We start from the raw sequence: 20,890 nt of genomic DNA on the forward strand, positions 1-20,890 counted from the left end.
GCATTTTGAGAATTGCCCATTTGAGAGAGGGTTTAACGCATGTATTACCACTTTTCCAGAATGACATTCTCGTCTAGGCACAGCAGGTGTGTTTAATGCATGACTAGTGGAGTTCACAAGGGGTTAACTTTTTTCTTGCTTTTATGTTATTTTGTACATTCTGAATTTTAGGGTTTAGGCTTACGCATCATTCAATTCCTTCGTGGCTCACTTAATCTGAGCTTTTGAACTTCAGATGAACCTGGACTGAGGTTTTAAATTTGTAATGAAACCTGACACTAAGCAAGCTTTCCCTGGTTTCAGTTTAATTGTTGAAGTCTTCATAACTTCAGGGCATAGGAAACATGTGTGTCTGGCACATTTTAGAAATCAGTGATCTGTTAAAGACAAGTCTGCTCCGTGCACAGTAATTGACACCTTGGGTATAACTATTCTGCAGCTGCAAAACTAGAAATCCTCAAGAATCCTTTCTTGGGTCACTTCCCAGTTCCTAATTTTCCTTCTGCACCTTAGTCCTGAGCTTAGCAAGTTCCTCTTCCAAACTTTTAATATGTTCCTTCAGTGTGGCCTTGTCTTGCTGGGCTTTCTGGCTGGCTTGGCTTCGTGCTTCTTCAATCTTTCTTTCATACCACTTTTCCATCTGGGTAGCAACAGCCTCAAAAAAGTACTGCGTGATCTCCAGAGCCTGGGAGGTGTCTCGAACATGAGGGGCAGTCTGCTTGCTGCCTGTTGCTGGTGGTGGCTGTCCGCAGGTGGTGCTGGGTGCTGCTGGGTGCTGGGCTCGATGCCTCATTTGCCCACTTTTGGCAGACTTCTTGGTTTGCGTGCCTCTGTCGACGCAGGGCCCAGCCTGCGGATCACCTCTCGCTGCCTCCTTCAGAGGTAGTGAGGCTGTCTGGACTTTGACGTTCCTCAGTCGGGAGCCTGTACAGTCTGAGGAAGACAGCTCCTGCTGGAGTCTGTGGGTAGCAGTGGAGTTGAGGGCCTTTTCCTTGGGCCTGACCACCTGAGGGGAACTGTCCGAAGCTGCCACAGGACCTGCGGTCACCACTGATGGATCCACACCTGGTTTGGGAAGAAAAAACACACAAATCGGAGCAAATCCACATTCACACAGTCACATGGCTGTGGTCAGCTTTTCAGAGTTCCGAGAATCCTATAGATGACCAGCCTTCCCAGTCACCAGTCACAAGATGCAACCTCTCTGCCCCTCTCCCCAGGTCATCACCATGGCTTGTCATGTCTTTCCTGGGTGCTAGTCATGCTGTGGCATCTAAGCCAAAAAAAGTTGCTGGTCTTTCCTTTAGCCTGTCTCCATCTACCCTAGAAGGCTCTGGGGACCATCTCCTGTTTGCCAAGGAGACATAGCTCATTGTCTCAAAACAGGACAGGATGTTTATCAATGAGAATAAGCATCTCTGTTCTCTGCCCTCTGGGCCCTCCCTCGCCACAGCCCCAGGTACTGGTTCCTTGACCCAAGCTCCACCGTGGAAAGAGCTCCAGGCCAAGCTCCATAACCAGTCATAGCATGAAGAATTTGCCAAGGATTTTCCCCATTGTTACGAGCATAACGAAGATAAAACCACAGTTCCAGAGATGGTCTGCAGTAACATGAAACACTTCACATACGAAAATCCCCCACGGAAGCATAATTATTTACTGAGCATGTGAATGTCTTCATCAGAATTACCTGAGGGCTAACCACTGAGGCTCAGGTAAACCTGCTTCTCTGGGAGCATCTCTCATCTAGCACCTGAAGCAGTTTAACGAGGTTTCACAGGGCTGAGTAAAGGTAGGAGGCCAAGCCCGGAGGGGAAAGGAGTACAAAGTCAAGGGCGCTGCTGAGGAGGAAGGTGTTCACTCACCCACCCTCATCTCTGGGGCCCACTCGGACACCATCGACACTGTACCTGAAGCACGCTATCAATGATAAAGCAGTTCTTTTATTCCTTCACTTAGATAGTTTTAAACACTCACATAGGAGTGCTTTACTGCTATATAGGAACTGAGTATACAGTAATGAGCAAAACCCGGTGTTTGCCCCTTCAGGTTTCCTCTGCGATCCAGTTTTTCCAGGGCTTTGTCATACAGGCCACCATCGGAGACAGGAGGGAACCAGGTCTGGGGGGTGTCATCACCTCCTGATGGAAAGGCTCTCTCTCGGCATGTGAGTTACCTGTAGAGGACTCGCAAGTAGATGGTGTGGATTTTGCCCGAGGGGCCCTAGAATCTCCAGAAAGCTTCAGTTCCAGATGCTGAATCTTTAACATGCACCAGGTTTTTAACTCATCCACCAAGGACAGCTAAAAAACACACAAAATGATCAGGTGAATTTAATACATGGTGTATGAATTAAAGCATCAAGAACGAACTTTTTACTTATGATAATTGAGGATACCATCTTGACAAGCCCCGAAGTTGTGTGTAACCCCTCTGCCCCCAGGCCACACACACTCCTCCTCCTGCCTTCTACACACCAGGCCTCACCTGACACCCAGGCTGACACCGTCCATAGTCTTCATCAAGTCACGTGGAGCCCCTTAACTCAAACACCGAAGCTTCCCAAGGCTTCCCAATGAAGCGTGTCTGCCTACTTAGGAGCATGAACTTTCACACACTCGCAAATGTTCCCGTTAGGTCTGTGGTCTTGAGTAGACCACGCACCCTCAGGGCAGGAACCCAATCTTGTTCAACTGAACAGCAGCCCGGTAAATACACAACACACAGAAATGATTTGGGCAGACAGCACGTTTGCCCAGCACGTTCTATGAACTTTTCAGTCTCCACCTGTTGCCAGCAAATTCAGCAACAAACATGAACTGAACTACAGTTTCTTTCCGATTCACTTCATTTCAGGGTTATGCAAATATCGTGCTATGTAATGCAAACACTTCTAGGGGACCTCAGCCTCCAAGTTTCCAAGGATCGGTCTCAGCCTTTGATTATTGGGAAGTGCAGTAAATCACCAGTTAGGGACTGACAGACACCGGTTCTCACCTGCCGCTTCTCTCCCTCGTGCTTCTCTGTGTCTGAGTGCTGCTGCAGGCGGGTCAGGCACTCCGTCCTCTCTGCTGAGAGCCTCTCCACCATCAACTTGTCCAGAACTCGAATCTAAGAGTCAATGGGCGGAGAGTGCATGACTGAGGTATTCTGAGGGTGGGCTTCCGAGGGGCGTCTGGGCCCACACAGGGCTGGGGAGAATGCAAGCAAACCTCCACCACCCATTCTATTCTGTTTCCATATAGTAGCCACAGAACTATCATTTTTTTAGAGTCCTAAGCAGAATTCCATTTTAGTCCAATGCTCCTTTTTCCCACTTGTTAAAGTCGCTAAGGGGGTTAAAAGACTGTGAATATACTGTTTATATAAAACTTGAGCCAATACAGGCCTTGTAAGTAAAGGAGAATTTTTACAGGTCTCTGAACAGTGTACCCATGACTAGGATGGAAAGGGAAAACTATCTCAAAGTATGGAGCTATTCTCCCCCTTTTAAATGTTAGTGGCTGCCCAAGAGGAAGTGAAAGAAGCTGAATGCACAGGGCTTTTACCCAGCTTTCCCAGTGAACAAATCCTTTCAGTGCGTCATCAAAAGTAGTCAAAGCAAGTAGGAAGAAGGCTGTGAAAGGAGTTCGAAAGGACTGCTTCGGAGAAGAAATAATTGTCACCACCTTTCAATCACATGCCCTTCTGGGTCCCTCTTCATCTTGGCATTTACAGCAGGACCCTAACACCCAGGAGAGCTGAACTTCCTCTGCTCTGACAAGATCCAAAGAAGCGAGGGAAGCTGTTGTGAGGGGCAGCTGGCCCCTAAGGGCTCACTGGTCGGCTCCTCTCTCGTCAGGGATGTGCAAAGGGTTCCACACACAGATTTTGAAAAGTAAGAAAAGTAGCGTCAGTTCTGGAGATGTGGAGAGTGCCGTCTGCTTTGTCTCTGGCCCTCGGATTCTTCTGTGAATGGCTCTCCTGTTTTCTACGGCGGCCTGCTCTCCCACCTCATCCTCCCCTGTGCGGAGAGCTCCGCCTACAGCAGCCCTGTTGACACCCAGCTTTGCTCGAGGCATGCTGGATGGGTCCAGGCGGGGGCACCAGACTCAGCTGGGCCACCGTCCTTTCCTCGAGATCTGAATGAGGACTCAGAGTGTACGCCCCAATCTGTCACCTTCCTTGGACCAGAGAGCGGTCCTCGAGACACCGCAGCCCTCACCTGACACCCCTCTTTGGGCTCAGCTGGCTGCAGTGGGTTTTCGTCCCTGAACAGCCTTAACCAACATGCTGAGAGACAACAGGCTTTCCAGTAAATGAAAACAGCAAGCGAACCCTAAAAATGTTCAACCTCTTCACTCGTATGTGGCATTTAAAGAGCAAAATGAACGGACAAATGAAAGTGAAACCGACACAGACATGCAGAACAGACTGAAGGCTTCCAGACTGGGGAGGGCTTGGGGGCTGGGAGAAAAAGGTGACGGGAAAAGGAGGCCAGATTTCTGTTACGGGACCGTGATGGAGATGTGAAGTTCGGCATGGAAAACACAGTCAACACATGGCAGTAACTATGTGTGGTGCCCAGGGGCAACGGGAAATATGGGGGGAACGCTTTATAAAGTATAGGATTAATCTAACCACTGTGCTGTACACCTGCAACTAATAAAAAATTAAATATAAACTGAAAAATAAATTTGTTTAAATTAAAAAATGTTCAACCTCATGGACAAAGAAGTGAAAATTAAACAATTAAATGTCCATCATCAATTTGGCCAAAACTTTCACGACATGATTAACATTAAATAAACAATGGCAAAGGGTAGAGACAAAAACAGACACTGCTCGTAGGATGTAAATGGGTGCAAACTCTTTCTTAAGGAGTTTGCCAATAATTACCAAGAGCTGTAAACACATTCTTAACTTCACACTCAGGTTATCTTAATTCTGAGCGAACACTCTGGGAAGCGATCCGAAGTTTGTGCCCATAAATGCTCATCAGAGCATTATGTGACTGGAGATAATATTATAAGCAACTTTAAAGTTTAATGAAAAGGAACAGTTAAATAAACTGTATTATGTTATCGTGCTGGAACAAGAAGCCAGGACATGGGGAAATGCTCATAATGTAAAACTACGGAAAAAAACAGGAGGTGTAACTGTGGAATCCTGCCCCCCACAGGAAATGGTGTACCAGCATCACAAACTACACTGTACGTGTGTGTCTCAAGTTAACTAAACTTAACAATAAGCTGCCCAAAAAGCTCAGCATGGTTCCATTTCTGTTTAAAAGTGATACTCCCGTAGATGACTATCTATGAAAAAGAAAACCTACGGGAACATGTACCAGACCAAGAATAAAAGCTCTCTGAGGAGTGTCAAGATGATACATGTTCTGCAATGGGATTTTTTTCCCCAGTAAACATATCAGACTAACTTTGTAAAGTTCTTTAAAAGTTTTCTTTGGGAGTTTAAAAATTACATCTATCATACATTTGTTATTAATTCGAAGGGAAAATGTACCTCTAAATAGGTAAGACAGTGGTTACCAGCTTAGCGCAGAGATCAAACTGAGCATCATTAATAATGGGACTTTGGGACATGTGCCTCCTGATGTGATGTGAGTTGAAGTTTACATCATTAACTATGACGCATTCTTGCCAAACAAAACGTTTAACCTGAACCTAAGTAAACATCTAGACCTCTGGTCCTCAAACTGTAGGTGCACTAGCGTCACCTGAAGGTTTTGTTAAAACACAGGGGCCTAGACCTCACCCCCTAAATTTCATTCACAACTCCATTAAATTCAGTCTGTCTGTACTGAGGACTGTAACATTCTGCATTTCCCCCCGCAAGTCCCTAGATGCTGCTGCTGCTGCTGCTGCGCTGAAGATGACACTCAGAGAACCACTGCTCTGGACCTAACTTCAAGTTTACGGAAACGCAGGGATAGAGGAACGAGTTAAATAACACCACAGAGAAACTCAAAAACATCCCGTGAGCTTCTGGTCAAGATGGCGGCGTCAGTAAATGTAGTGCACCTCTTCCCACAACCACATCCAAGTCCCAACTAAACTACAGAACAAGCATCATTCAGAACCACCTGAAATCTGGCCGAATGGAAGTCCTACAACTAGGGGTTTAAACAACCGCCTCATGGAGCCTGGTGGGAGTGCAGAGACGCGGGCAGAGCTGGTCCCACGCCCGCGTGTGCCTGCAGAGGCTCCCTCTGAGGTGCGAGGGGCCCCAGCCCCACACCAGGTCTCCCAGCCTAGGGTTTCGGTGCCAGAAAGAGAAGCCTCTGTCACTGCTGCCTGTGAAAACCAGTGGGATCATGGCTTCGCTAATTTGGCAAAGGAAACAGACACAAGTCCAGGAATCACAGAGTCTCAAACATGATGGAGGCAAAGAGGCCCACACCAAGGCATCATAAATAAAATACCAAAGGTTAAATACAAAGAGAGAATCCTAACAACAGTGAGAAAAGCAGTTAAGTCACCTATAAGAAAGCTCCCATAAAACTGTAAAGCTCCCATAGCAGATTTCTCAATAGAAACTTTGCAGGCCAGAAGGGACTGGCAAGAAATATTAAAAGTGATAAAAGCAAGAATCTACAACCAAGATTACTCTAGCCAGCAAAGCTATCATTTAGAGTCAAAAACATATGAAGAGCTTCCCAGACCAAAAAAAAAAAAAAGCTACAGGAGTTCATCACCATCAACCAGTATTATATGAAATCTTAGCCCTGTTTGGTGTGGCTCAGTGGACTGAGTGTGGGCCTGTGAGCCAAACAGTAGCAGGTTTGATCCCAGTCCGGGGCACATGCCTGGGTTGCGGGCCCAGTGGGGGACGTGTGAGAGGCAACAGTGATGTTTCTCTCCCTCTCTTTCTCCCTCCCTTCCCCACTCTGTTAAAATAAATAAATTCATTTTTAAAAATCTTAAAGAGTCTCTTATAAGAAAAAAGATAAATATAAATAAAATGGCAATAAATACATATCAACAATTAAATCTAAAAACCAAATAAATGAACAAGCAAAACAAAAATAGATACAGAGAACATTTTGACAGTTACCAGGTGGGAGGAGGGTTGGGGGATGGGTAGAAAAGGTGAAGGGATTAAGAAGTACAAATTGATGGTGACGGAATAGTCATGGGGATGTAAAGCACAACATAGGAAGTACAGTCAATAATATTCTAATAACTATGTATCCTGTCAGATGGGTATGACATGTATTACGAGGAACACTTAGGAAGTTATATAATGTCTGACCCCTGGTGTGTACACCTGAAACTAACATAATATTGTGTGTGAACTGTAACTGAGAAACAAAATGATTTAAAAAAGAAGGCAGAACCAAAAAGCATGTGCATTTGTAATTTTGATGGCTACTGCTATCATTTTAAGGGCCACTCCAATTTATACTTCTATTTGCAATATATTGGAACTCCTGTTCTCCTACATCCACACCCACATATTATATCATCAAACTCTTTGATCTTTGGCAATCTGAGAAGTAAAAATACTATCATATAATGCTAATTTGCATTTGTACAGCAAGATTGAACATCTTATAGCTATAACATCAGTATAATTTTACTTTTCCTGTGAAATTTTCACATCTGTTACTTTTCATAAAAAAGATTTTCAAAATTAAAATAAAAAGTGTGCCCTGGCTGGTGTGGCTCAGTGGAATGAGTGTGGGCCTGTGAACCAAAGGGTCATTGGTTCGAATCCCAATCAGGGCACATGCCCGGGTTGCAGGCCAGGTCCCCAGTACAGGGAGCTCAAGAGGCAACCACACATTGATGTATTTTTCCTTCTTTTTCCCTCCCTTCCCTTCTTTCTAAAAATAAGTACATAAAATCTTTAAAAAATGAAAAGTGTTCTTTAATCAAGTATGAGTCAAATTCCTTTAACTATGAAGAAGCAAAGATAAATTTCATGAAGTCATTAGCCAATTTGCAGAAATTAATGTTACTGCTCATTACCAAAATAGAACTAGTTGAGAATGACGCTTGATTTCTGTGGTCTTTTGTGCAAAAACCCGTAACACCAAGGGAATCATGAGGAAAATATCAGATAAACCCAAATCAAGAGAGAGTCTACAAAACACCTGACTGGTGCTCCTTGAAACTGCCAAGGTCATCAGAAACCAAGTCTGAGAAGCTATCACAGCTCAGAAGAACTTTTAGCTAAAAAATGTAACAGACTCTGGAACAGAAAAAGGATATTATGGAAAAACTAAGAAAATCTGAGTAAAATATGGATTCTAACAAGAAAATGTGTCAACACCATTTCATAGCTCGTGACAAGCGCACCGCACTGACGGATGATGTTAGTAATGGGAGATGGGAGACGGGAGACGGAAAGCAGGAGCGGCCTACAGGGGAACTCTGTGCGGTCCCTGCGCCCGTCCTGTAAATCTGATACCACTATAACATAGCTTATTTAAATATGCAAAGAAAATGGGTAGCTAGATAGAGGAGTGGGTAGATGGGTGACCGTGACAAAGCCAATAAGCAAAATACCACTGTTTAAATCTAGATGCTGGGTATATAAGTGTTCACTAACATTTTTTCAACTTTGCTTTATTCTTGAAAAAATTCATAATTCAATGCTGAGGAAAATACATTCCTATGGGGGTGTAAAAGGAAGGAAAAATCCAGAATACAAAACATCCTACAAAGCAATTGCCCTGGACTCTAAAAAGTTGATATTGCTGGAGGGAACAAAACCTGAAGAAGGGATCAGGGACGGTTCTAGATGAAAAGACCCCAGAGACACCACGCATGGGCCGAGGACTCACTGGGTCCTGGGCTGGGAAAAAAACAAGAGCCAGATTGAAACTAATACACCTGAAACTAATACCAAATAACATTGAATGTAGACTGTAATTGAAAAATAAAATTTAACAAACAAACAAATCCGTACTCTGCCTCTCGGGAGCACACCCATGCCTTTCCCTTCGTTCTCTCCTTCCTGCCAGACATTCCCATTTGCCTTCCCCTCTCCTAAGGTCCAGGGGCCCTCCTTTGACTTCGGTAACTGGTTTCCTGAGCCTACTCAGCTCAGCTGGCTCACTGCTACTAATCTCTGTAACTTTCTAAATCATCTTTTTCTTGTAATTGGAGGGAAAAAACCCCAGCAACAAAAAAACACCTTGGGAGCATTGAGAAATTCTGAACTGGAGATTGTGGAACTGTTATTCATTTTCTCAGGTGTGATGATGGTGTTTTGTTACGAAGGTGAAGTCCTCACTCTCAGCCAGTGCACTCTGTGACAGAGGCGGGCGTCAGGACGGGCTGCAACTGAGCGCCCATCAGTTCAGCAGGAGGAAAAAGCATGAGAGAGGGACGCAGAGCAAACAGGGCAGCACTGGGCCGGGTCTGGGTGGAGGGCATGGAAGCATTCGTTATACTGTTACTTCAACTGTTCTCTGTGTTTGGAAAGTTGGAAGAGGAATGTACTACAGACACAATTATTCTAATTTTGTACCTAATAGGAAAGGATAATAGAGTACATAGACATATTAAAAAACTGGAAGAAAATAAACCCAAATATTAATAGTGCTGATTAATTTGGGGTGTGTGTATACGTGATTTATTTTCCTTTCTAACTTTCATATTTTAAGAAATGCTCTGTAGGAGGTATAGATTACTTTTATAAACAGAAGCATTTGCAACGTTTTTTTTTTTTCCTTTAGTTTAAATAAACAGGCTTAAGCACAATCACACAGGCAGGCCTCTTCCCTGTCGGACCCCACACGCTCGGGGCAGGGTTTGTGGAACTGAAGGTGTGCTCGGCGCCTCCCCAACACGCTCTCCCCCAGAGCACTGCAAAGCAGGGGGGCTGGGCGGCTCACTCACTTGGTGCTGGGTCTTATTCTCCATGTGCCCCAGTTTTGTGTTCATTTTATCCTGAACCGACCCCAGCTCCGCTTTGATCTCCTCCACAGTCGCTTCCAGCTGATTCTCCAGCTTGTTGATGAGGGGCTCACATCGACAGCCATTTATTGGTGCCTAAGAAGCAAACAAAAAAGGAGTCAATCCAACAACAGGTGTTCCTTCAAAAACCAGTGTTCAGTACTCATCCTGGGCAGTCAGTGCGGCAGGTGGCACAGATGACGGAGTCAACTTAGCCCAGTCCACACCGTGGAGTGTCTCACAGGCCTAGTGCCGGGTCCATCAGGCACTAGGAGAGTCGGAAGGTCAGGTGGTCTCAGTCCTCAGGCTGCTTTTATCTGCTCTGGGCCCTCAGGATAATCTGGTCACCGAAGGGTGGTGCAGAAAACTTTGTCACCACCCCTCCCTCCATGGCCTGGGCCTAAGCAACAGGAGTGCATCCCACTGTTTAGGTGGGGTGGGCCCTCTGCCTTCTCTCCAAAGCCCATACCTACTTAAGCCAATGCCTAAGTGAATATCAGCTCTTGGATATGGTGTTCAACAGACAAGCTTGCGGCAGGCCTACGGTCGCACGTCCCGACAGGGCTTGGCAGGTACCTGCATCACTTTCCCGTCCTTGCCCCGGTACAGCGTGTAGAGCTGGTATGCCCTGAACTCGTGGGGAGGGGGTGGGGGCGAACACCGATGCCTGAGCCTCTTCTTAGGGTGACTGTGAGTGTGCAAGTTCTTCTGGTGTCCTGGCTGTTGGTCTGCAGGTGGGGTGGGGTCAGAAAATGCTGACACCTGTGAGAGAGGAAGAGACAACACCCCCCAACACTGTGACAACTGCAAGACTGACCCCCAGCCAGCAGCTCCCATCTCATCCACGTTTGGGCGGAGAACCCTGCCGTGCACTCTCTGCCTCACGCGCTCTACTCCGAGCACCACGTGTCCAAGGAAATGCGGCAGCACAACCCTGTGTCTGACGTCAACCAGGTCCAATTCCGTGCTCTGGCTCTGAACCAGCCAGCCAAGTCAAGGAGCTTGCAAGCTGCTGGGCATGATGCTGTCCCAGGGCCCTCCGCCAGCCAGCTTCCCGGCCCTCTCTGGGCTGTTGTAGCGCGCCTCCTGACCTTGGGCCTTGACTTTCTCTCCCTGTTGTCCTTCGCTCGGGGCTCTGGGGAGGCCGACAGGAAATCTTCTCTGGTCTCTTCTTTTCTGGGTGCAGCCTGATCACTACTGGGGCTGTCTCCTGCCGAGACACTTCCCTACAGAGGAAAAAAAAAGCCCAGAAACATGTTCTACTTGTCCCCTTGGCCTTTTTAAATCATGGCACAAAATTCTGTGTGTAGGACTCCATCCACCACAGGAGCAATGGGAACCTCTGCCAGTGACAAATTTCAGCCACAGGGGCACTGCCTGGTGGTGGTCATCACTGAATATGCTCATCTTTCCCAGTCAGCCGAATATTTGGCTTTTACTTACTAGGTGCCAAACTAAATATAATCTTGTGTCTAATTATACATGAACTCCGGGAACCTATCACACACAAAACACCTCAGCATTAGAGATTTCTGGTCTTCTGTAGTTCAACAAGAAACCACTCCACTCATTCTTGGAACTTGGACCCTCACAGTTCATAGCAGAGAGAACCCTCTGAAATGAAAAAAACAAACAAACAAACAAAAACATGTTTCTGGTCCTTGTGAGAACTTTCATAAATTAATACGTACAATTCACACACAGGAACGTAATCAGAGTTACAATGCCTTAACCCTGGAAATCGATGAGAGGACTGTGAAATAGCAGACGGGACAATTAGTTCTCGGTATAAAACGTCATGTGCCCCAAGTTCGCTCCACATCCTAGTCTTCTGCCTCGTGAGAGAGCTGGCAAAACTTGCTTCACTACAGCGGTGCAAGCTGTCTGCAGCACACGGTGCCCAGCCGGGGGTCGATGGGGCAGAGGGAGCTGAAATCCAGCTTGGGCTCTAGTCACCACCGTGCCCTGTGCTAGGCACTAGTCACCACCGCGCCCTGTGCTGGGTGGTCTGTCCAGGAAGCACCTTTCCTACTGTGCACAGCTACTTGTCCATTCCCTAAGCGGAAAGGGGAAAGCTGCCTATGCTCCTGGTTCTCAAGATGTAACCTGCACCAGAATCCCCAGGGGGGCTTGTTCACACGCTGTTGGCCGGGCCCCACCCCGGAGTTTCTGCTCTGGTGGGTCTGAGGTGAGGTGGCCCAATTTGCATCTCTAACAAGGGCTCCGATGACACGTGGACACCGCACTCAGAAAGGTGCTGCTCTACACAATTACGGGCACAGTGTCCGAGAAGCAGCAATGCCCACGTGGCAGTGGGAAGGCCAAGGATCCACGAGCTAGAAACAATCACCACACAAGGGTGCAGGGAAAGATGGGCAACACACACACACACACACACACACAGAGGCACACGATCTGAAATCCTGCAGGAGTGGGGGGCACGACGCCAAAGGGAACAGACGGGCAATAGTTTGAAGGACCCCAGTGAAAGGAAGAGACAGAGGGCTTGGCAGCCGCCAGAAGAACCCAGAGGAGGTGGGGAGGTAGTTCCCACCCTCAGAGCAGGTGCAGCTGGGGAGGGGCGGGAAGGCTACCCCCCACCTTGCTTTGTGCCACCTCATCTCTTGGCACAGACTGCGCTCGCCTCTCTTCCTTGAGCCTCTCTCTCTTTTTCCTCAGGCTTCGCCCACGACTGAAGCGCAAGACCTGAAGGAGGCAAGAGGCATCATTACACACTAGCCCAGCAACGGTGTGGGAGAATTCCTTGGACCTGGCACTTGGACCTCACGGAACTTCCAGTCTAGCAGGAGACACCAAGCACTCACAGCAAGCACCTCAGACCACCTGCAATGCCGCCCTGGTCTGGGGAGATCCAGAGATGGACACTGTCCCTGACCTTAAGGGGCTGACAGTCCATGGCAGTAACGGGCATTTATGCGCCAGGCCTGGGCCACCAAACAGGTGTGTGCAGGTTGTGCCCCGCCTAACTCAGAGGGCGTCACTCACATGGACTAGAGACTAGGACGTGAATGGCGTCCCCTGGAGCTGTGCAATGTGGCTGTCCCATGCCCCGCACGGCCTCACTCACTGTCTGGTACACTCGGCCCAAACCAACCCATCAGATGTTCTCTGGGTCAAACTGTGTCCAAGTCATGTACAATTTGATTAAAAATTACTGAGGTGCATCTATGATCCATTGTGCCAACTATGGGGCAGGAATTTCCCGTAAGGAGGCACTTGGTCGGCCCCTTCAGCGTGCAGAGGGGGGATGGGCACAGGAGAGGGCATCTGGGGCCCAGCCGAGCCAGAGTAGAACCCGGCTGCTAGCAGTAGGATCTTTGGGCAAGTGACCTCACACCTCTGACCTCTGTCTCCTCAAACATAAACACAGGAAGGGTTGGGACTAACCCAGGCAAAGGAGGTGGCCATGCACCGTGGACCCTCAGTCACTGTCAGCCCCCTCCCTGCCCACCTCGGTGACTTAGCTACTTAAGTGACAGAGGCTGCTGAACCGGAGTGCAGATCTTTGAGCTGCTAGAAACCTTCACCAGCTCAGCTCCACGCCCTGCCCCCACCCCCACTCCCACATCCAGGGTTCACCCCTTTCACCAAGAGGTCCAGAACATGAAAACGCTTTTCGGGGTCGCACTATTTTTCTGCAACAAAACATTTTATTGTCCTCTTACATAAATAGATAAGGGCTCTCCGAAGTTCAGCACAGTCTTTTTCACCTCAGTTTTAGACTTTCTTCTCATGTTCATTGTCTTCAGGTGACACCATTACCACAGAAAGAACCTCTAGGGGCAGTGGGTACCACGAAAAGGGATCCCCCTGACAATATCTGCTGATGAATATGGCTGATTTTCAAACCCAATTCTCGTCCCCTAAGTCAGCAGTTCTGAAAGTCTAGGGACTCCTGGGTCCATGAGACTAAAACTGTTTTCCCACTATTCAGACAACGTGGCCCTTTTCACTGTTGTTCTCTCACGAGGGAACGGTGGCATTTACCAGGGCCTGCATCTGAGACATTGCCATAGACTGCATGCAGAGAGAGACGGATCCCCCTATCTTCTAGGTAAGATGGCATGGAGACCCGCGAAAATGTAAAACAGTGCTGCTCTTCCTAATTTTTGTTCTGAAAAATAGTTTTTCGCAAAACAATGCCATTTCTATGAACACAAAATGGACTTCTAATTTTTAAATAAACATCTTTAACTTCCCTCAAGTTCAGTTTTAAATATGGTAACTGCTGATGGATAAAACTCACATAAACAAAGCTCCTTGTAAGCCTCCAAAATATTTTGAAATGCAAAAGGGCCCTTCAACCACAGTCTGAGAGCCCCCATCCTGAGCCATTTCTGAAGCTACATTTAGACTCACCAGCACGTGGAGTCTGGTGAGAGGAGGTGACTGGTGCCTGTCGCTCACCCAGTCTATGGACCCTTACAACGGCACGCAGCACCAGGACCAGCCTGCAATTCACTTTCAGAAGCACGTTTGAACCCCACATCAATCACAAACGAGAAGGGACACTCAGAGGTGACCCAAACCAAAAATAATCCTCAGAAAAACCCACAGACCATGTTACTAGCCCGTGAAAAATCAGACATTTACCAAATGAAATGTCACCAGTCTTTTCCAATTCACAGGAACCAGGGCATATTGATCTTAAAGCTTTGGGGAAAAACGTCCTTAGTTCACTGAGAACCATCGAAATCCAGGTCAGTTCAGGAACCAAGGCAAAGGGATTTCTTACTTCAGACAAACAGTAGAACTACTTCTGTAACTACGAAACAACAGAACAGCAGACGCATATTCCAACATTCCTCCTTTGAGAGTAGGGTTTATCATGTACCGTTGTATAAACAAACTGTCATAAATGTTATCCTATTTGCTATTCAATACAGGTGTGGAAAAACTTGGCTTAGGTCACTTTTTAATAGAAGCACTAAGGACAATCCCATAGGACAACTGGCCGTGGTAAAGCTTCCCTGTGAATTGAGCGCCTCGGGCGCTGGAAGGCAAACACAGGTGGTGAGAGGCCCACCACTGTGTGTGTGCGCCTGGGATCCTCTCCCCTCAAGACCTGATGGTCTTCATGTGGTGAGCACGCGGCGGACTGTCCATCAAAACGCCAAGCACTGAAGTGCCAAATAACCGATGGGTTCTGACACTCACACAGCACCCTGTCCTTTTTGATCCACGAGAGACTAGCATCTTTCTATATCTGGGTTCACAGGTGGATTCCATGGATGATTTCTTTGTAAATAACTGGAGAGGGATGGAGCCTCTTCCTGAAGGAGTGCCGACTTGCACCTTCCAGGGGCTCTGTGGACTTCCACAGACGACTGAGGAGGACCAGCCCCTTGGTCAACTTTGCGAAAGACAAAAATCTTAACCATTTCCAGCCACTGCTTATATCAGGCACGTTTTTAAAACCTGAGTGAAATCAAGGCCGTGCAGAAGGCTGGGCTGGCCAGGGTCGAGCTGTGAGGCCACAAGCCGAGTCCAGGATCTTCCCGGAGCTCCCTGACTCTGTCCTCCTGCGACAGTAGCCAGAATAAGGTGGAAGCAAATCAGTGTTTACCATAATGTGACACAGAATAACCCCCACTACAGAATAACCTGAATGCCCTACATTAAGGAAATTGTTCAACAAAATATAGACAGCAATAAAAAAAGAACACTACTATGATGAGTAATTGTGACGGCCGCAGGACATCTTCCTATTGCAGTTAGAACAAAGGTCGGACCACAAGAGGGCACACACATTGTCGACACAATCACATAAAAGCCGTGTGTCAGCGGAAAGTAATACGAAGAAGCAAGTTATTGCTGAAATTCTGACTAGCTTATAAAATATAGATCACTCAACTCAAATGATCTGAACCATCTTTTTAAACTGCTTGATTACCAAAATGCCCTTATTTAATAAAAAAGAAAACTATACTGTACTTAACTGCCTCTAAGTGGACATTTACGGCTTTGTCTGCTCAGAACGGGCCCCTCCCACTTTTCTCTAGAAAATGCCCCTTCACCACATGGTCAAGTGGATGCAGCCATCTCGCCCCATTCGTTTGTGTGATGTTTTAAACTGGAACTTTTTCTCAGCTGAGTAGCTGGGGAGCTACAGTCCAGGAGGCTGGCAGTGGCAAAACAGGCCTGCAGCCCCCGGCTCTGGGTATCCCAGCAGCCCACAGGGATGCCTACTTTTCCCACTGCCCGGTTAATAAACCCATTGGTTCCTATTTAACACATTAGTCTGAATTGGCTTCAGTGGACTGCAAGCAGAGATTGCAAGCAGAGCGTCCCCATGACTTTCTGTAGCCCCATATAACGATACAATGGAAAATGCAGTAAATCCTACCTGGGGAGCTTTAGTGAGGAGAAGAGCGACTTCTGGATTATTGTGGTAGCGGGCGGCCTCCAGCGGGGTCTGGCCTGCCTGAGGGAAAGGCACAGGGGAGAGCGAGTGAGTACCAGCCACCAACCCCACACCCGGTCACAGCTGCACCTGCTCACAGAACACACGCAGGACGAGGCCCTGCTCTTGAGCCTCCTCCCAGTGAAGGAGCCAAGCTACACCTGAGGACGCAGCAAGAGAGGGGAAGTGCCGAGTGGGTGGGCACTAGGCGCTCCAGGAGGCAGAGGTCGGGGCACTGCCCACCGAGGTGTGCTTTCTGGAAAAGAGATGAGGGAAGGGAAAAGCCACACAAAGTCAGGGTGGAAGATTCCAGCTGAGGATACTCAGAGGATGACAACACGCAGCCAAGCCATGAATTTCCCTGGAGAATAAGGGAGAAGACACTGGGAAGGGCAGATGAGGGCCCAGCCAGAGTCTCGGGAGCTGGACTGTGAAAACCAAGTAGAAAGCTATGGCCGAGGCTCTAGGGAGATTCAGCCAAGATTCAAGAGTCGTTAACAGCAGGATTCAAAGTATGGGAAAGGTGTTCAAAGCATCAAGAAAGAGGTGCCCTAAGTTATCCCCCAACACAGGTACTGGAACTGGGAGAAGAGAGGGGAAACTGGAGTCGGGAGCCTTCAGCAGCGTCGACACCCCAGCCTCCCCAGACACTCGCACAAGTACTCCACCCCCGGTGAGTCTGACATTTCAGGAGGGCAGAGACCACAGCGCCGGGGCTGCTATAGGATCTGAAAGAGAAAGAGGAGGGTGGGGAGGACGGGAGGAGGAAAGGAGATATTGGGAAGGAAGGTAGACTGGTTATTTTGGAGAGAAAGGAGTTAAAAGTTTGAGGATGATGGATGATGCTATGTGGTCATTTTTTTTTTTTTTTGAGGACCACATCTGTCTTCAGTAACTTCCACTTCTTAGCTCGGTCATCCCAGACCTCTCTCACACCAGGGTGTGCGGACTTCAGCTAGGAATGCAGACAGCCCTCAGGGCTTGTTTGCACGGGTCTCCCTAAGTCCGCCCCTGAGGGCCCCAGGTATGTGCCCCCGGAGTCTGCAGGAGGGGAGGTAGGAACAGCCCGCCCCATTCTGGAAGGGGGTGGAAAGGGCTTTAGAAACCACTGCTGCAACTCCACTTACATTATTAACGATGGTCCCATCTGCTCCAGCCTCCAGTAAGATTTTAACCACCTTCTTGTGATTTAGGGAAGCGGCCACATGAAGTGCTGTGTCTCCAGCCTGAAATTAATCAGAAGAAAGCCCCCTAAACCCCACCTGAGCACGGTCCGCAGCCCTCCAGCTTTTTGCCCCATGGCCCGGGGGCAGCTTTTCAGAGTCTAAGATTTGCTAAAGACTGATAGAGGGCCCTTGGCTCAAATGTTATGTGGTTCTTCTTCAAGATTGTGGAGCTAAGTGAGCGATGGAGAAATATCATAGTCTTTTCTGACTGAAGATACCTGAAATCACAGGATAAATTCGTAGGGGGACAAAATGATGCTGGGTTGGGATTGGTGAGAGTGGTCAGACCTGCATCCTTACACTGAGGCAGGACGATGGCCGGGAGCCAGGGGCCGGTAGGCTGGCCATCCTGGAGGTCTGGCCCAGGTCCCACCACCAAGGCAGGGACGAAGGCAGAGAGCCCTTGGCTCCTGAGTGCTGGTGCAGGTGGATGCCGCAAAGACGGCCACTTCTATCAGTCTTAACACCAGCTGTTTAAAACCTCTTACCAAACTGCCTAAGTTTTCATGTTCTCTTTATACTAGAAATGTTTAGCTATGATAGGAGGATTTGGACAATTCCAAATGCAAATGCTGTTTTTTTTATCCCCCCTCCAAACAGAATGATATAAATAAGCCAGGCAAATTCAGGCAAAGTGTAACAATTCACTCTCTACCATCAGGGGATCAGGTAAAGCACTCTGATACTTTAGTCGCGAGTACCCCCAGGATGTTATTTCCTTGCTGAATCGCTCAGCTGTGCGCTGGGGGTGGGAGCTGTATAAACTACTGATGCCCAGGCCCCAGCCCAGACATTGCGATGTAATTAGTCTGGGGTGTGGGCTGGGCACGGTGAGTTTTCAAAGCTCCCAGGTGACTGAAACGTGCCACAAAACTTGAGAACCACTGCCTACTGAGGGCTGTGGAATGGCAATGTTGTGATTCAATTTTGTGATTTAGCTAGGTCAGTGAGTGGTTCTCACTCCTAACTGCACACTCAGGCCATTTCCTGGGTAATCTGGTCATTTAAATAGGAGTAGGATTTAGGAATGATATTTCAAATTCCCTGTTAATTCTTAGGGACAGCCAGGGTTAGAAATTACCATTATAAGGTATATAACCATCTGTTTTTTAAATTTCAGATATCTGCACCCAAACCCAGGTGAAGCCCAACAATGCATCACTTCGGTATCAACAAATAGCAAGACATTTAAAAAAGTATAAATAACTACTGAAAGTCTAGCACATTCCCACAGAACACTGTAATAGTCACAGCTTTATTACAAAAGCCCATTATGCGGCCCAGATACAGATGAGGTGCCCAATTTTACAGCAACCAGAGACTTCATGAGCTCACATAAAGTGGCAGTGCAAGGCAGAGAACTCAGGTGGTGAGAAGCCTCATTCCCTTGCTTATTTACTAGGCCATGTTCTTGTAGGTTTTCTTGTAAAATCAGATTTAAGACAATACCCCACCCCCAGGATCACCAGGAAATGTTCGATATGTAAATGTGACAGGCACGGGAATGGTAAGGGTAGGCTGTCTCTAGGAGGCGCACCCATGGGAAGGCCAGTGCTGGCGGTGTCCCAGCCGACAGAGGCTCCCAGTGGCCTCGGCTCTGGTTTGTGCTAACACACCTGGCAGTCAGCCTTGTGGGAAGGGGGCAGCCATGGGGAGGACACATGCACTGACCTGGTTCTTTTCATGGACAGAACAGAAAGCACTGAGGAGGAGCTTAACGATGGACAAGTGATTATAGCGTGCAGCAACGTGCAAACAGGTGTCGCCTGCCTGCGGACAGAAATCACACTCTGAGCACAGTCTGCGCAGCTACTACAAAGCACAACAGTGAAAGTCAAAAAAAAATGTCATTTAAAAGCTCGCAGGCAAGCGTATATTCTTTAGAGGGCGTCGGGCTGAGTTACGAGCATCTCTTTCACCGTGGACACTCCGCTCCCAGACTCCCAGCCCTCTGCTGCTGTCTGCAGCCCTGCTGATCCCCGCCGTGCAGTCTCTGCGTCCAGGTTTTATATGCTGGACGTCTGCCCCCGGTGAGACCTTCTCAATAGCCAGGGCAGGTTCTGCTTCCCAGAATCCCCTGACCCCATCCTCTCCTACAAACCTAAGACTCGAGTATGCTGAAGAAGGACCAAGAGCACTGCTCTGGAAATGAGCCCTTCCCTTCGCAGATCCATCGTGGATCTGAGGACAGGGAAGCAGGGGCCGTTGCTGAGTTGTAATATCACGTGTGTTCTAAAAAATTCAAGTTGCATCCCATTTCAGTAGGACCCCCAAATCCCATATAGAGCAAGGTAGTCTGGGTCGCTGATGGAGCAGTAGTCACAGGGCGTAACAAAGGGCAGCCAGGAAAACTCAGGATCCAGATCTTCCTTGTGGCCACTGGCCAAAGTGGCCCCCAGAGGGACAACAGCAAAACGGGACAAAGTCACAACATTCTGTGGCGATCGCATAACATTTTCATTCTAGCTCTGTCTAGAAACGCCAACCACTCAGCATAACTTTCTTCCTAGACCTAGATTAAGAAGGAGCCACGCTCACAGCTGAGGTTCAGGGCTTTCTGAGAATTAGCTTACACGAGCCTGTCCCCAGCCAGGGAGGCCCAGCTAAGGCCACTTACTAAAGAGACGGCTGCAGAGGTGTCCAACCTTTTGGTGTCTCTGGGCCACACTGGAAGAATTATCTTGGGCCACAGAGTAAATACACATACACTAACAAAAACTGATGAGCAAAAAAAGGTTTTAAGTAAATTTGTGATTTTTGTGTTGGGTTACATTTGTAGTCATCCTGGGCTGAACTCGGCCCATGGGCCGTGGGTTGGACACCCCTGCTACAGCCTCTAGTGGAGTAGCTGAGGCATGGGACGTCCTGTGAAGAGAGAAGGGACACCCACGTGACCTCTCAGGTCAGGCACCCCTCGGAACTATTGACCCATCTGCTCATTCCAAGGATGCCCCAGTCATTGCTTGTAGACACTGGGCATGAAGCCTCGGACAACCTCCCTGGCAAGCACCAGCCAGTAGTTGCCAACTGAGCACAGCACTGCTTGGGCAGGGACCTTCTCCAGACATTTAGAGGTTTCCTAGATCCACTCACCAACAAAGGGCATAGGGAGCGATAAAGCAAATCGAGGTTGAGGAGCAAGGGAACCAGGGTGGAAGAAAAGCTGTTTCCAAGTCTCTTCTTTCCCCTTCTCACACTCCTAAATGACCCCTTAAAAAATTGGCAAGCAAAACAAAATCTTTATAGATAGTCCCCAGATACTTCACATTTTTCTTTTCTAGAGGTAAACACTCAAGTATGCTTGCAGGGTTATTTCCCAAGATGACACGAGAGAG

At 47.9% G+C, this 20,890-nt stretch overlaps 1 protein-coding gene across 5 annotated transcripts in view; it reads right to left on the minus strand.

The window, feature by feature from the left end:
• Positions 1-139: 139 nt before the first annotated feature.
• Positions 140-20,890, minus strand: part of ANKRD6 (ankyrin repeat domain 6) — a 174,023-nt gene continuing 153,272 nt past the window's right edge. For 2 of the 5 annotated variants that reach the window (XM_037039352.1, XM_037039351.1), the window contains 10 exons: positions 19,227-19,325; positions 17,457-17,555; positions 16,273-16,350; positions 12,507-12,611; positions 10,997-11,131; positions 10,482-10,667; positions 9,849-10,001; positions 2,998-3,111; positions 2,177-2,303; positions 140-1,065 (listed from right to left, as the gene is read on the minus strand). In XM_037039352.1, coding sequence (XP_036895247.1) covers positions 491-1,065; positions 2,177-2,303; positions 2,998-3,111; positions 9,849-10,001; positions 10,482-10,667; positions 10,997-11,131; positions 12,507-12,611; positions 16,273-16,350; positions 17,457-17,555; positions 19,227-19,325 — 1,671 coding nt within the window. In that variant the 3' untranslated portion in view covers positions 140-490. Of the gene's footprint in view, positions 1,066-2,176; positions 2,304-2,997; positions 3,112-9,848; positions 10,002-10,481; positions 10,668-10,996; positions 11,132-11,420; positions 11,520-12,506; positions 12,612-16,272; positions 16,351-17,456; positions 17,556-19,226; positions 19,326-20,890 lie in introns of all 5 variants that reach the window. The other 3 variants (XM_037039354.1, XM_037039353.1, XM_037039350.1) reach the window with 2 other exon arrangements.

The sequence above is a fragment of the Sturnira hondurensis genome, unplaced genomic scaffold (genome assembly GCF_014824575.4).
Source record: "Sturnira hondurensis isolate 20B ecotype Veracruz unplaced genomic scaffold, ASM1482457v3 Scaffold0025370, whole genome shotgun sequence".
NCBI lineage: Eukaryota > Metazoa > Chordata > Mammalia > Chiroptera > Phyllostomidae > Sturnira > Sturnira hondurensis.